The sequence below is a fragment of the Caretta caretta genome, chromosome 23, assembly GCF_965140235.1.
Source record: "Caretta caretta isolate rCarCar2 chromosome 23, rCarCar1.hap1, whole genome shotgun sequence".
NCBI classification, from domain to species: domain Eukaryota; kingdom Metazoa; phylum Chordata; order Testudines; family Cheloniidae; genus Caretta; species Caretta caretta.
This window is the reverse complement of record NC_134228.1, coordinates 921,443-936,399: the sequence shown is the minus strand read 5'-3', so window position 1 is coordinate 936,399 and position 14,957 is coordinate 921,443. Positions and strand designations below refer to the sequence as shown.

Here is a 14,957-nt window from a genome sequence, read left to right as displayed (position 1 = left end):
GCTGTTCTTCTCTGCCTTTGCCTGGGCTTCGCTTGTTTAATTGTAGGAGAAGCAGGGATGGTCTTTAACGACAGCGGAGGGACGGTTGAGACCCTCTTCAACGGTCTCTGAATCTGTGCACGCTGCTGCAGCCGCAGGGATCGGGGGTGCTGGGAAAACAAAAGCCCGACAGATGCTCTAACTATTCGCCCTTCTTTTTTCCGTAGTAAAAGGCTATAAACAAGGACCGGTGCCTTTGCCAGGGGACCGAGCGGGCTGTGTCTCCCTGCGCAAACCCCTGCCCCGGGCGTAACTCTGCATGGTGCCAGGGTCCCGTCACGCCAGGGACTCTCTGGCCCATTCATTGCACTGCAGGCGGCATACGGAATTCGGACCTTTGCGAGCGACCCGGAGCCGATGCTGTGCCGGGGAGCAGGAATTCAGGAGAGGAGCGCTAGTGATGCGGGTGGAACAACGAAGACTGCAGAAGTCCCCGGAGACGCTCACAGCTCCCGAGGTCGGGGGAAGAGAGGAGAAAATGGCGCAAAGACGGAAGCAGCGGAGCCGTCTCGGTGCAAATGAACGTTTGGGGCCAGTCCACTTCTCCATTCCTGAGCAGCTCACCCAGCCCAGGGGAAGCACTGGTGGGGCCGTGGTCAGGGCACGCACCTGGGCCACGGGGAACCGAGATCAGATTCCCTGCCCTGCCTGCCCGTGGGCACGGCCCTGCCTCTCTAGGGGTGCGCCCAGGTGTAGGGCCACTGAGTGCTCCCTGGGAGGACTGGGGGCTCCCCGAGCTCTGCCACGACGCTGGGCATGCACCTGGCACCAACCTCTGCGGAGAGGAAGCACAGTCTAGTGGTTAGGACGCTGGCCTGGGGTGCAGGTAGCCGGGTTTCAATTCCCCGCCTCCCCAGACTGGCTGTGTGACCTGGGGCAAGTCACCAGGGCCCAGACCCTCCCTGGTGCAAAGTGTCCTCACACAGTGAACGTGGATTGACACCGGCTGAGGGTTGTCTTCCCGCGCCTCCCTTCCCCACCTGCCAGGGCACGGGATCTGGTGAGACCGGGAGCCACGGCAGAGCAAGGGCCCAGCCTGACCGAGAACCCTGGCCAGCCTCCCACATCAGACCTGCCCAGAGGCCGATGGCTGATGCACTGGGGGGGGGCTGCCACCCAGTGCCTGGGCCTAGCCTGGGAAAACCCCTCCCCCAGCGCCTGGGTCCTGACTGTGGGCACCCCAGGCCAGGCAGTGCGCTGGCCTCGCACCGAGCCCCCCGCCGTGTGCCCCCAAGCACCAGTGCCCCCCAGGCTCCAGCCCTGCCTCCCCCAAGCCCAGTGCCGCCTTGGCCCTGCCCCGCTGCCCCTCTGCCCTGCCTGCCTCCCTCCCGTGCCTCGCTGCCCCCCAGTGCCCCCCACGCGCGGTGCCCGGCTAACCTTTCCCCATCGCGCTGCGCGCCCTCCCCACGCACCGTGCCCCCGGGCCGTGCGCTTCCCGAGGGGCAGTGCCTAGCCCGGCCCGAAGCCCCGCCCGGCCCCGCCCCACGCCATAAGCCGCCGGCTGAGCGGGGTTGCGGCTCCCGTGGCGGCGCAGGGCAGGGATGGCTGCGAACCGGGTGGGCAGGCGGCTGGGACGGGGGTCCCCGGCGCGCTCTCCGGGGAGTACCCGAGCGGAGCCGGCCCGCAGTCCCGGGATCCAGAAGCGCCAAGCCCGGGTGACGGTGAAGTACGACCGGCGGGAGCTGCAGCGGCGGCTGGACACCGAGAAATGGATCGACGGGCGCCTGGAGGAGCTGTACCGGGGCCGGGTGAGCTGCGCCGGGGCGCACGGGACGGGACGGGAGAGCGCCGGGGCCGAGATGGGGGCGCTGGGGCATGCAGAATTTCTTCTCTCGGAGCTCGGGACAGAACTTGGCACCTGCCTAGCGCTGGATGGAGATCACTGGGTAGGGCCATGGGACAGCCACTAGCCCCCACTGCCCTTCCAGAGCCAGGAGAGAACCCAGGAGTCCTGGCTCCAGCCCCCATGCTCTAACTACTAGATCCCACTCTCCTCCCAGAGCCCTTGGCCGAAAGGGGAGCTCCCGCTGCTGCCAGGGCCCTCCTTCCCTGAGAGCCAGGCTCGGTGCTGGGGTGACCCTGGGTATGAGGCACCCTCTGCCAGGGGGTCTGTTAACGATGTGGGGGAGGGGTCTCTGCTGCGCCCCACGCAGACAGCAGCCCGCGGCTCCTAGGGGTGCACAGCGGCTGGCGGGGGTGTGCTGACTCGGTGCCTCTGGCTGTGAGGTTGGAGGGGCTGTGTCTGAGCTCGAGGCTAATGGCTCCCCAGCCCTTTGCTTTCGGGGGCCATGATGGGGCACGCTGGGTATGTACTGCAGTCAGCCCCGCTCTGGAGGGCTGGCTTGGCAGCCCCTGGCCTGGCTGGCTGCTGGGGCCACTAGCCACAAGTTGGACAAGACCCTTTGCCTTGGGCTGGGCTGGTGCCGTGATTAGCCAGGACTCCCTGGCTGTCCCGGGTCTGGGGTGTAGGGATGGAGAACAAGGAATGGAGACCTGAGACTCGGGGCTCCCTCCCTCTCTTGGGTCTCCACAGGGCGGCTGCATCCCCGGCTGCCCTGTGGGTCTCTTCACTGCCCTGCTGCTTCTCAAAGGGCTACAGAACTTCGGAGGGGCTAGGGGCAACTTTCCAAAGCAACCAGGGAGTGTGGGGGACCCACCAGGAGCTGCCCCAGCCTCAGTGCTGTCTGGAAAGTCATCAGGGCCCTGCAAGGGGTCTCAAATTGGGGCTCTGACGGCCCCTGGAGCCGTCTCCAATCTAGGGCTTGGCCTGAGGGCCGGACCCCTGCACCAGGCTTTCCTGGCTCAGCTGAGCTGTTGGCTGGCTGCGCTCTCCATTTCTTCCTGATCCCCCCCGAGATCGGTCGTTTGATTCTGCTAAGTGACTCCGGGCAAGACCGAAGTGCCGCCCAGTCGGGCCTGGGCCAGGTGCCCGTGTGTGGCTGTGTGAAACGCGAGTTTCTTTGGTCAGGGACGTGACTGTCTGAATTCCTAGTGCGGCCGCACACCCGGCACCGGTACTCGTGCAGAACGCCCGGCCCAGGCTGCCCGCTCTGGGCTGCCCCAGGGGCCGGTTTAACACTGCAGTGTCTCTAGCTGGGGGGCTGGTCTGCAGTCAGCACGTACCTCCCCATCCCAGCTGACCTGGGCTCCCACCTCTGCCTTCCTCTGGGGCTAGGATTAGCCAGGTCTGGCCCTTGTGGCGAGAGGCTGAAGTTGGCTCTGTCTCTGCTGGGGTCCGTTCAGCATGTCGGGCTGCATGCGCCGGGGCTTCTGCCAAGCTGAGCCGATCTCTGGGGACGAGCAGCCGCGTCTCACGCTTCAGAATATTGGGCCCGATTCTCTGCTGTCCTGCACCCAGCGCAGACGCTAGAATCCGGGCCAAACGCTCCCCCTCCGCTCTGCGCGGGTGGACGTGGCTGCCCAAGGAAGTGCAGAATCAGGGCCTAGCTGCCTCCTCCAAGCCCTGAAATGCACCTTGAGGCTGCTCTTTAATTTCTCCTTCGGTGTTCAAACCCTAAAACACTTTCGCCCCCGCCCGGCTGGCCGGCCTGGGGAACCTGCAGCCTCAAGTGCTGTGAGTCGGGAATCTCCAGCTACAAAAATAGCAGACTTTCCCTTTTGCTTCAGCTCTTCCATGAAAGGAGAGAGCAGCTGGTGCGGGCAGCCTGGAAAGCTCCAGCTGCGTTTCCCTCCCAGGCGAAGGGAGATCTCTGCTCTCGCCCAGGGCTCTTCTCGCACCGAGGGAGCTGCAGGTACCTGGTGCAGATGAGCCGTGCACGGGTGCAGCCTTGTCACGCCGCCCCGGAGCAGCGTCTGCAGGAAGGGTTTGCCCCACTGCAGCGTAGAACAGGCCTTGGAGAAGGCAGCTGTTAACGCGGCTGCCTGGGGTGTGAAGGGGCCAGCAGGCGAGACCAAGCTGTTCCCTCTAACTCACCCCTGCTTCGGGCCAGGGCTCTGAGGAAGCCAGCCCCCAGCACGGGATCCCTGAGGCAGCTCCTACGTGGCGCTGAGGGAGCTGTTTGGAAGAGAGTCCAGCGAGGCTCAGCTCCAGATGCTGGGGAGCAGCTGCAGCGGGGTGTTGTGACAGCGGGGCCCTCCTGGCTCGCCCTGGCTGGGTGCTGGGTGAGGTGAGGCAAAGCTCCCTGCAGATGCACGTGAGGCCTGGTGCTGCCCAGCCTGCAAGGGACTGGCCCCTGGCGCTCAGGCCGGGTGCTGGCTCGGGCAGGGAGGGGGAATGTCTGCAAACCTGTCGCAGGGGAAAGCCATGGGGAATCCATAGACACCCCCCGTCAGGTCCGGGGAGCCCATCCCTCTCTGCAGGGCTGGCTCGCCAACCCAGGCAATATGAACGCACCTCTCTAGCTGGCGCGTGGGGCAGGAGCCTGCGGGGGCCGGCAGGAAGAGGCGGCTTGGCAGCTGGCTCCCACGCAGATGCCTGGCTGGGCAAGGCGCAGGTGCTCTGGGCTGGGCTCTCCACATCAGGAAGTGGATCTGTGGGTGGCCTGTGGCTGGAGGCATGGCTCAGACTTCCTCAGCCACCTCCACGTTCACATCCTCTGCTGGGGGGGGTGAAAGGGGGGGCTTCAATGGCACCATGGCCCAGAGCCTGGCCCAGCTCTCAGGCAGATGCCATAAAACCCAGGGCTGGAGCCTGCTCCACGTATCCCGCTGTTAACCCGGGTGCAACGCCCAGCCCCTTCTCGAGAGCAGCGCCAGGCTCTGCCCCACGACTGCCCATGGCCTGCACACAGCTTGGAGAGTGGGGGGGGGGGCACTGGGGGGCATAAGGACCTGCATTGGTGGGTGAGGGGTCGTGGTACCTCGATCCCATTGGCTGTAAGTGTGTGGGAAATTCTGGTTTAACCCTTCACATGCCCGGCTCAGGCTTCCCCCGCCCCCAGCCTCCCTTTCTCCAGGCCAGATGGGGTGGGACTGGGAACAGCTGTTCCATTGTCCTGAGTTGTTCCCCTCCTCCTGGGGGCTGATTGCTGGTGGGGGATGGGAGCCTCTTTCTGGGCCTGGACACTGGCTTGGGGAGGGGGGACCGGCAGGTCCCTGCAGAGCAGCCCCCAAGCCCAGCCGAGCCGTGGGCTGGTCAGTCCGAGCTGCGTATGGCCCAGAAGGAGTGGAGTGTGAGGGGAGGGGCCTGCAGCCTGTCTGGTGACTGGTAGGGCTGGGGGGTGCCGGGCACAGGGTTTGTAACCTGGCAGCGCAGGGCACCAGCAGGACAATGGGGCTCTGTACCGTGCAAGTCCGGAGCAGCCTGGCCCTGGACCTGAGGGAGGGGGCAGCTGCCAGCTGGAGCTGGGGTGGGAGTGCCCAGGGGGGTGTGGGGTGTGCAGAGGAGCAGGCTCTAGCAGGCCCCTCGATTCACAGGGGGTGCAGGGCTGGCCCCCGGGCTGCAAGGCTCCGGCAGGTCGTCCGGGATGCCAGGCCAGGAGAGCATGGTGGAGGGGGCTCTGCCCCAGCCAGGCTAAGAGAGGTGGGCGTGGGGGGAAGGGCTCCCCCAGAACTGGGGGAACAAAGGGGTCTTAAAACCACCCCACCACGGGGCCGAGCTCTCTGCCCTCACCCGCTGGGCTGGGTGCCTGTGGGTGCTGTTGGGTCAGGCTCTGGCACTGGGTGTGAGGATGGACCAGCTGATGTGGGCCTTGGGGCCTGGCCCGGCTCCCTTCGCCAGACCGGGGCCAGCTGCTCTTGTATCGGGCTCTGGCAGGAAGCAGCCTGCATGCCCCAGGCTGATTGCTGGCATTTCCTGGTGCTGAATGAGCAAACGGGCCAGGAGGGAGGAGATCCCAAGTGACAACAGGGCCCGGCCTGGGGTCACATGCAGGCTGGACACCGTGAGAGCCGAAGGCCCCCGCGAATGTGAACGGGGCACGGCTTTGCCTGCCAGAGGGGCTGGAGCCTGGCGCTCCGGGGCTGGGGGGCGCTGGGTTTAACAGGCTCTGGGGGTGCCCAGTGCTTCTGCAGATCTGGGCAGAGCTGGGTCTGGAGCCCAAATTCCTGCCACCTGCTCCAACCCACAACCGCTGCTGGGGTCCTGCATCCCGCTCGGGTGCCCACAACTCATGGAGGAGCTGGGTCAATTGGAGGGGTCCGAGAAGAGCCACGAGAACCAGCAAAGAGTCAGAAAACTTGCCCTGGGTTGGAACGAGCTCCGTTTAGCCTCGCAAAGAGAAGGCTGTGGTGACTGGAGCCCAGCTGATCCGTACCTACGGGCCCCGGGGGACCAATACTGGATCCTCGGCTCGTCCGTCTAGTGCAGGAAGATCTGACGTGCCACGGGCTGGAGGCTGAAGCAAGACAGATGCAGACTCTTAAACGTTTGCACCTTATTTCTGGCGAGCGAAATCCCCCAGGAACAGTTCACCAGGGGGTGGGGGGATCTCCATCACCCCCCAGCTCAAAGTGAGAGCAGCTCTGCCCTAGGAGTTACTGGGGGGGCTGGGCCCTGTGGGGTCAGCTGAGATGAGCACAAGGGTCTCTTCTGGCCTCGGGAGCTAGGAATCCTCTGGCCCCAGCTTCCCGGAGCTGGCAAGGGCGGCTTTCAGTGGGTGGGGGTGCTGGGAGACCCTGCAGGGCAGGAGGGAAGCCCCAGGGTGAGGTTGGGGCAGACAAGGCCCCTTGCACATGGCTCTCCTGTGGGCTGGCATGGGATCCACTCCCCAGCACAGAGCAGCTTGGAGGAGATTACAGCAGAGACCTGGCAGCTCTAGGGAAGTTGGGGAGCTGTCTGGGCTGCTCAGTGCCCCGGGCCATGTCCCCACGGCTGCAACACCCCCCACCACCCTCCTGAGCCCCCTCTCATTGCAGGAGGCAGAGATGCCGGATGAAGTGAACATTGACGAACTCCTGGAGCTGGACGCAGATGAGGCACGGGCCGCGCAGCTGCAGGTGGGTGCTGGGGTCCGGCCAGCCCCCTCCCCTATTTGTCAGCTCGGGGCTCTGGCCTGGGGCCTGTCTGTCAAGGGGGCGTCTGGCCCTGTGCTCTGCCCGCAGGACTGTGGGGCATGGCCCGGGCTCTGTCCTGGCACGGAGGTGGTGCCTGGGGGGGGTCAGGTGGCGCTGGCCATGGGTTGCAACTGCTGTCAGAGGACTTGTTCCACGGCTTCTCTTCTGAGCTGTGTGGGGCTTTGACCAGCGGGGCCCCCCGGGGCTGCGTAATTCAGGCAGAGAAACAGCCGGCGCTGACAGGGCCAGGGAGAGACCTTCTCCTGGGGGCCCGGCAGGCCGCATTTCTGCCTCTGGGCCGCCAGTGGCCACCTGCGGTGAGGCAGGCCCCCTACACTGGAATCACTCCAGAGCGCAGGGACGGGGAAAGCTGTTCCACTCTCAAGTGAGGGGGACGGCTCTGCCCCTCGAGGCCTCCTGGCTTGGCATGCTGGAGTCTGGGGAAGGATTGAGCCCCCCCGCTGTAGGGCACGTGCCAGTTGGGGGGCAGGTCCTGAGCTGGGGTGGGTTGTCCCGTGGCTGCCGGGGCCCGGAGCTGGCAGGTCCCATCCTCCCGCATGGGTCGGGGCATGGATCTGCAGCAGGGACCCCGGGCGCCACGCTCAGGTCCACCTGTCTCTGTTTCCAGGGCATCCTGAAGTCTTGTCACAACAACACGCAGGTGAGTGGCGGTTGCCGAGACCCCAGCCGCGTCACTGCTCCCATCCTGGTGGGGCCCCAGCAATCTTCATTCGCAGCCCACGGGGGCCCTGCCGCCTCGGGGGAGAGCCCGCAGCTCCCCAGCAAAGGGACCCAGGGCTGCTGCCAGCGCCGGGCTGGCCCCTGAATCTACCCCCAGCCCAGCTCAAGCCAAGGGCTTGGTCGCCAGCCAGCCCAAGGGAGCAGGCTGGAGCTCCCTTCCCAGACCGTGCCCAGTGCTGGCTCCAGTCACAGCCTTCCCAGCACTGACCCCGGCCAGCGGTTCCCACGGGACCTGGCTGCTCCGGAGCATCGCGGCCCCACCACAGCCGCCGATCAGGGCTTTAAAAGGGAAAAACATTCGTCCCTCTGCTTCCTCCTTGGTGGCGTGGGGCGAACGGGTGGGGGAGGCGGGGGGCAGCATTGGAACTCCCCTCCCCCACCCCCGCTTATCTCCAGCTCGGCCAGCTGCCCCATCCCCCAGGTTGGCAACAAGCTGCTTGCAGGAGGCAGCTCTGGCCCCTCTAGCGCTCCGGGTGGGGGGCAGGCAGCTCCAGGGACCGGGGGTGCAAGGCCCAGGGCTGGCATCCTGCCCTGCCCCCAACAGTCCCTGCACCGAACCCTGTTGAGGGCTCCCCCTTCAGACCCAGCTGTGGCCTGCCGCCCCCTTGCTGCACATCTGGCCTTGTGGCTAAGAGCTTGGGGGATCTGGGCCCTATTCCGGGCTCTGCCAGATGCTCTCGGGGCCTCTGCAGCACCGGGGGTCGGGGTTGGAGCCTTCCTGTGTCTGCTGCGACCAGGCCCCTCCCGCTGTGGGGCTGCAGCGTGCGGTGCGGGGGCCCTGCTCTCCCAGCAACGGTCTCCTCCCAGCCCAGACCTGGCTCCTTCCCTCCTGGTACTGCAAGGGCACCTAGACTGCAAAATCTTCCCCCTCTTAGGGACGCCCTGAGCCCCAGCACCCGCTGGCACTGACCTCCACGCCTGGTACCCAGATGCCCTGGTGACGGGCACGCTGGGGCTCCCGGGAGCTGGCATCCCAGGGTTTCCCAGGCAGTGAGGGGCTGGGTGGCGTGAGAGCCGCTGGCTCGGGGCAGGGCCGCGTCAGCTCCTCCGGCTGTTGGGCCCAGCTGGGAAGCCTCTGGCAGGAGCGCTGATGTGGGAACTGCTGCAGATCGGCCTCCAGCGAGTCTCTGCTCCCGTGCCGCCGCGCCCCGCAGCAGTGTTCCCGGGGAGATGTGGGGCAGGCTTATTCGGGGCTCCCTTCCCCCGGGGGGGACCAGGGAAGGATGCTCTGCAGCCTCTGTCTCCCGCAGGCCTTCGTGCAGGAACTGCTCCTCAAGTTGCGGGGGCTCCAGAAGCAGCAGGCCTTGCGGCGGCCCAGCCCGGAGCCGCAGGAGCGAGCGTGACCCCTGCCCGGGGGGCCCCCGCGGCCCTCGGCAGCGGCAGCTTCCTCCAGAGGAATGGGACCAGCGAGGCCCTGCAAATCCAGCCTGGGGCCGCTCGGCGGAGCCTCCGGCCGCCACAGCTTGGGGGTGGCACAGGCCTGGCTGTGCACAGAGCCCCCCCTGGACAGTAGCCCCCGGCCTACGACTGGCCCCTGTGTAAATCTCGGACGAGCTGGGTGCTTGGGGCTCAGCGGGTGCCTTTGGTCTGTAATAAAGCCTTGCTCTGGCGTGCTCAGGGCCGGCTCTGGGGTTTTTGCTGCCCCCGCTCAGTGGGGCTGGGGCTCGCGGGCAGCCCTGGAACGGGAGGGAGTGACGTCACCTTCCCCCAGCGCCTGCAGGGGCTTCCCTCCTCCCCCCCGGCCGCGCAGAGAAGCCCCCATCTAAGGGGTGGCACAGCCCTGGCTCCCCGGCAGGACTCGCCCTCTCCTCCCCAGGTAGCGGCTGGGCCCTGGCCGCTCAGCAGCCCGGGGCTGGGGCTTCCCCTTCCCGCTGCGGCCGGGGGCCCGGCGCCCTCGCCCCGTCTCTGCCCCGAAGGAAAAGGCAGGCTGGAAAGGGGCCACCCCAAGCACGTGCTTGCTTTGCTGGTGCCTCGAGCCGGTCCTGGGCGCGGGGGCCTGGTCCCTGCCGCGGGCGCCGGGCCCTTCGGGACCTGTGGCTCTGCCGGCACTAAGCCACTGTCTAGACGCCCAGCCAGCCCCGGGGCTGGGCTGACCTGGCTGGGACTTGGCCTTGGGCCTGGGGCACGCTCAGCTGAGCCTGGGGGAGCTGCCCTGCCTGCACCCTCTGTTCCTCTCTCTGGCTGCAGGAGGGATTCCCAAGCCAGCAGCCGCGGTGGGGCCATGCTGGGCTAGGCTGCAGTGGGGGCAGCTTGGGGGGTGAAGCCCCACCCCTCTGACTCCGGGGCAGGGTGGGGAACCCCTCTCACGGCGATAGGGCACCTTGTCCCTGTTTTCCCTTGCCCTGCCCCAGGCGGGGCTGCTCCCCACAGGACAGTGCCAATGGCATGTGGCCTGGCAGGGTGCTGGGCAGGGGCCGGGGGAAATCCCCCTTCCGTGGGGCCGAGCAGCTGCTGTAGCTCCCTGCCCTGGGGCAGCGCCCGCTGGCACTGGGGAGAGCGGCTCTCCCTGGGCCGAGTCTCAGGCCGGTGCCTCGCTGGCGAGGCGGCTGGGTGGTGCACCAGTACCAGGCTCATCACTGTGCAGGAACCTGCTTCTGCACCTCCCCTAGCCAGCTGCTGCTCCCTCTTTGCTTTCCGCCCAGCCTGCACTGCCGAGGAGCCCGCCCAGGTGCCCTGTGCGGCTCAGCTGGGCTGGTGAGCAAGGGCTGGGCCAGCCCCGGTCAGCTCCATATTTAGCCATGTGCTGGGCATTCCCGGTGGTCCTATCCATCCTGCAGACAGCTGGCATGCCTGGCAGCCATTCCTGGGCGGGCCTGGAGCCGAGCTCCATGCGGGAGTTGCAGGGAACGGCTGTGGGAGCGGGCCAGTGCTGGGCCCCCACCGGGGCCGGGGGCAGCTGGGGCACCTGGCAGGGACCTCACCTGAGCTGTTCACCTCTCTTTGCCTGGCTGCGGGGCACTTGGCACAACTGGACGCTCCCCCTTCTGCCTCCCGTGTGGGACTTGGAATGTGGCCCTGCCTGGAACCCAGGGCCAGCTGGAAAAGTTGGGCCTTCCCCTGGGAGCCACCTGGGTACAATTCCACTTGGGGGGGGAGAGGGCCTGGCCCCCAGAGCCACTGGTTAAGGTAGGACTCCAGCCCAAAGGTCACAGCGGGGCCTCCCACTGCCAGATGGAGGCTGGCTTAGTCACTGAAATGGTGCCACCTCTGGGGTGTAACGGGGCAGCTGGTCGAGCAGCTGCACAGCGACAAAGCAGCCGCCAGTGAAGGCGAATCCTGTGAGTGAATTGGGCTGCGGGGCGCAGCTGGGTGAGCGTGAGTGGAATGGACGCTGTCGTTGCTCTTATGCGCCCTCTGCCCTAGGGGTGAAAGCAGCCTGCCGTGCGCTGCTCGGGATCCCTGCTTAGGCCTGAGCAGCTGTGGCTGGTGGCGTGCGGGGCTGGGGATCAGGCAATCACCCTCCATCCGGTGTTTATACCTCCCTGTAAACACTGGGAGTAAACCGCTCTGCTGGGGCCGCTGGCTCTGGACTATCTGACCCCTCTCAGCGCTTTCCTGGCGGCAGAGCACGTCCCAGGACCTTCTGGATCCCCAGGGGGCCGTGCGCCAGGCGCTGCTGGGCACAGTCACGGGGGGCGTGTCAGACTTTGCCTTACATGGTGTGTCCTGCTTTCTGGGGTCCTATCACTATCATGCAGCCGAGGGGGGTGGGGGGAAGCCCCGTGCTCGAGCCAGGTCACCTACTGCTGGAAACACACCCAGGGGCTTGTCACGGGGGGGCCCTTAGACCCGTGGGCCCAGGCCCTCAGCTGGCACAAATCAGCTGTTTACCGGGACTCCTGGTGTTGGGAGCTTCTGGCCAGGACTCGTCCTTCCCCTGCTCTCGGCAGAAGGCATCAGCGGGGGCTGTCTACAAGGAAACAAAGTCCTGGTGACTGGGGTCCTTGCAGGCGGGCTGGGAGGGGTGAGGGGGCTCTGGCACAATGGGGCCCTGGTCTCGGCCGGGGTCTGGGCTGCGTCCTGCCTGGCGTGACGGGGCCCTGGTCTCTGCCGGGACCGGTAGGTGCTACTGTCACGCACAGGGTAATTAGCTCCCTGCTGCCCTGGCATGGTCTGACAGCCGCCCCCCGGCCATGCTGAGCACTAGGGGCTGCGTGGATGGAAGGGGGCTCGGTCTGTGTCCTGGCAGCAGTTGGGCTGAGAACTCAGCTACTGAACCCCCCTCCCGCAGGGGGAAGGAGCCCTCTTCTGCCGAGTGATCCCGCCTAGCCGCAGGATGGAGACGAGGGCTGGCTGCAGCAGGAATCCCAAATCCCCAGAGCATCTAAACCCAGGTCTGTAAGCCCCAGGGCACCAGCCTGCAGCCAGGTCTGGGGTCAGCACGGGGCCAGGGGAGGCACCCAGCTGTCATGCCTGCTGTGAGGGGGTGTGGAGGGGGAACATAGATCAGAACAGGGGTACTGCTTCCCCTTCGCCCCTGGACATTGCTAATAGAGGAAGGGGGCTGAAATAAATGACTTAAAATAAGAAAGTGTTACGGGGAATTAGAGTCTGGTATGGGCAGGGGGACCACTAGCCCCCACTCCCCTCACAGCGCCGGGGAGAGAACCCAGGTGTCCTGGGTCCCGCCCCCCCTCTGAGGGGTGGGGGCACAAGCTGCTCTGTGCTCGGAGCCATGGCCCAGACTTGGCCACTTCCCCACCAAGGGGGTGAGCAATGGGTCCCTGCAGCGATAGCCGGAGAGCTGCACAGCCTGGGCTAGGACCTAGGGCTGCTCGGGGAGATGCGTGTGCACACGCCCGCCCACGCCCACACACCACTGGTGAGTTACACTCTGGACCGAGGCCGCCCTGCGATGTGCCTGGGGAAGGAGCCAGGCTGGCAAGGCCCAGTGAAGGGGGCACAGGGGGCTTGTTCTCCTGGGCTTCAGACCACCTTCATTGTTACGTTCTGGTTCCCGCGCCCTGAATCCCCAGGCGCCCAGGCAGAGTGGGGCAAGCAGCTGTCCGGGAGCCCAGCGGGCAGGCGAGGGGGCACCTGCCCCCTGGCGGCCAGGCCAGGTCTCTGCCAAGCCCCAGGAATTTGTACGGGTCTGTGGGTGCAGATGGAGCAGGCAGGAATGGGCCATTCTAAAGCTATAGGTCCCAGCGGGTTTGTTAAATCGTCCCAGGGTTAAACTGGCCTGGGTGAACCTCGGCCCCTCAGCCACAGGGCCAACACGAGGGAGACATACCAGAAAGTCCCACTTCAGCCCAAAGCACCCACTGGTTAGAGCAGGGGCTGGGGGCCAGGACTCCTGGGTTCTCTCCCAGTTCTGGGAGGGGAGTGGGGCCTAGCCGGGGGGGGGGGGGGGGGGCTGCAGCTAGTGCCAGGGCCAGGGCTGCCGTTGCGCTCTGCAAGGGGCAGGAAGGCCAGGCTGGTGCTGTCTGTGTACCTCCTGGGGAGCCCCGCGGAGCCCCCTGCCCACTCAGTCGCTGGGAAGCAGCCAGCCGTCAGAGCCAGGGTCAAAGCACGGGGGGGCGGGGAGGGCTGGGGCAGAGACAAACGCTCCCAAGGGAAAGCCCCAGCCCCACACTGCTCTGCTCAGAATAACAGCCCCGGGCCTGCAGCGACCAGGGAGACCCTACAGAAAGAGCCCAGACGAATGGGAGACCATAGGTTGTTCCACTCACCCCTGGAGCACCCCCTGGCGCACCAGCGTCCCCACCTCCAGCACCCCCTGCACGCCAGCTGGTCTCTGGTCACAGGTCCGGGCCCAGCCGGGTCGGGGTCAGCCCCAGGAGAACAAGTGTCCAACTGACGGATCCAGCACAGCCCCCGCAGGCGACGTGGCCATTCCCTGCTCGTCACCCCACCCCTGGGTGCTGCAGGGCTCCTGCTTCGCCCCCCGGCGGGGTACAGCTCCCTGGGGCCCTGCCTGCCAGTCGGCGGCCTCACGGCCTCCCTGATTCTCACAGGCTGTCCCTGGACCTCCCCTGCGGCCTGGCTACTCCCTGCGGCTCCTTCACTCAGCCCCTTCCCCTCATTTGCCGCCCTCCCCAGGAACCCGCCACAGCTGGGCTCGTTAGTGCTAACTACTGCTCCGACCGGGATCAGCTGGGGACCAACTGCCCCCTCACAGGCCAGGCTGAGCCCCACTCCTTGCAAAGGGTCACCAGCCTGTAACAGGGCCCCACTATAACAGCCCCATGGGGGCTCACAGGTGACCCTACGATAACAGCGCAGGCTATTTGGGATGTCTCAGCCCCGCAGCGCAGGGCCCGTAGCTGTGGTGACTTGCGCACAGTTCGCACGCTGTCACCGTGCACCGGGGCACGTCTGAGTGTGTCAGAGCCCAGGACACTGGGGCGGCCAGGCTGATTCTCACGGTCACAAGGAGCTGGGCCCCCCCCAGCGAGTGAAGGGCACAGACAGGGCCAGATTGTGCACTGGGCAGTGAGGAATGCCAGGGTGCGCGGCCTGTCACACCCGCTGCATGCCAGGGCCCTGGGTCACCCATTGGAAACAGCCACCCACAGTGACCCTCACCGCCCGCTCTGGAATGCAGCGGTTCAAATTCCCGGGGGTGGGGCCAGGAGCCAGGACTCCTGGGTTCTGTCCTCAGCTGTAGAAGAATCAGAGTCGGTGAGCCTGGTGTAACTTCAGGGCTAGACCAGGCCTGGGAGTTTGGTGTCAAATGTGGCTCATGAAGCCTGATTCTGTCTCCCCCAGATCCCTGTGCTGGCATCTCCCCGGGTGCCAAGCCCTGCCCCTCAGGCTCAGCGGTGACCGCCCAGGCGCTGCGACAGGGACCAAGGCACTAAACCCTCTGGGCGCTCTCAGCGGGGTGGAGAGGGAGGGTGGCCCAGTGGTCAGGGCTCTGCCGTGGGACTCGGGAGACCTGGGCCAAGTCTGGGCTCCAGGGAACTGCGTGGCCCTGCCTCACCCGGCACAGTGAGGGCAACGCCGCGGCTCTACGGCGATGGGGGCCAGAGACGAACCGGAGCACAGGACAGAGCCCTGGGAAACCGACCCTCCCGGCGAGGGGGGGCTGTTTCGAGCCTTGCCCAGGCGGAGGGGCTCTCCCCTTCCCAGGCACCCCTGGGGTTCTGGCCTGTTTGGCTGCTGAGGATTCAGAGCCGTGGGGCTGGGGCACGCCCGGGGGCCCAGCCGGCCGGGAGCCTGGGTCACTCGCTGGCCCTGTGGCGCCCGTGGGGGCCGGGCGCCATCACAGGAAGCGGGCG

At 66.5% G+C, this 14,957-nt stretch overlaps 1 protein-coding gene across 1 annotated transcript; it reads left to right on the top strand.

The window, feature by feature from the left end:
- The first annotated feature begins 1,518 nt into the window (after nt 1-1,518).
- Nucleotides 1,519-9,351, top strand: PPP1R14A (protein phosphatase 1 regulatory inhibitor subunit 14A). The gene is made up of 4 exons (XM_048832927.2): nt 1,519-1,787; nt 6,856-6,936; nt 7,622-7,654; nt 8,985-9,351. The coding sequence occupies exons 1-4, from the start codon at nt 1,581-1,583 to the stop codon at nt 9,075-9,077; spliced, it is 414 nt and encodes a 137-aa protein (XP_048688884.1). The 5' UTR covers nt 1,519-1,580; the 3' UTR covers nt 9,078-9,351.
- The last annotated feature ends 5,606 nt before the right edge of the window (nt 9,352-14,957 follow it).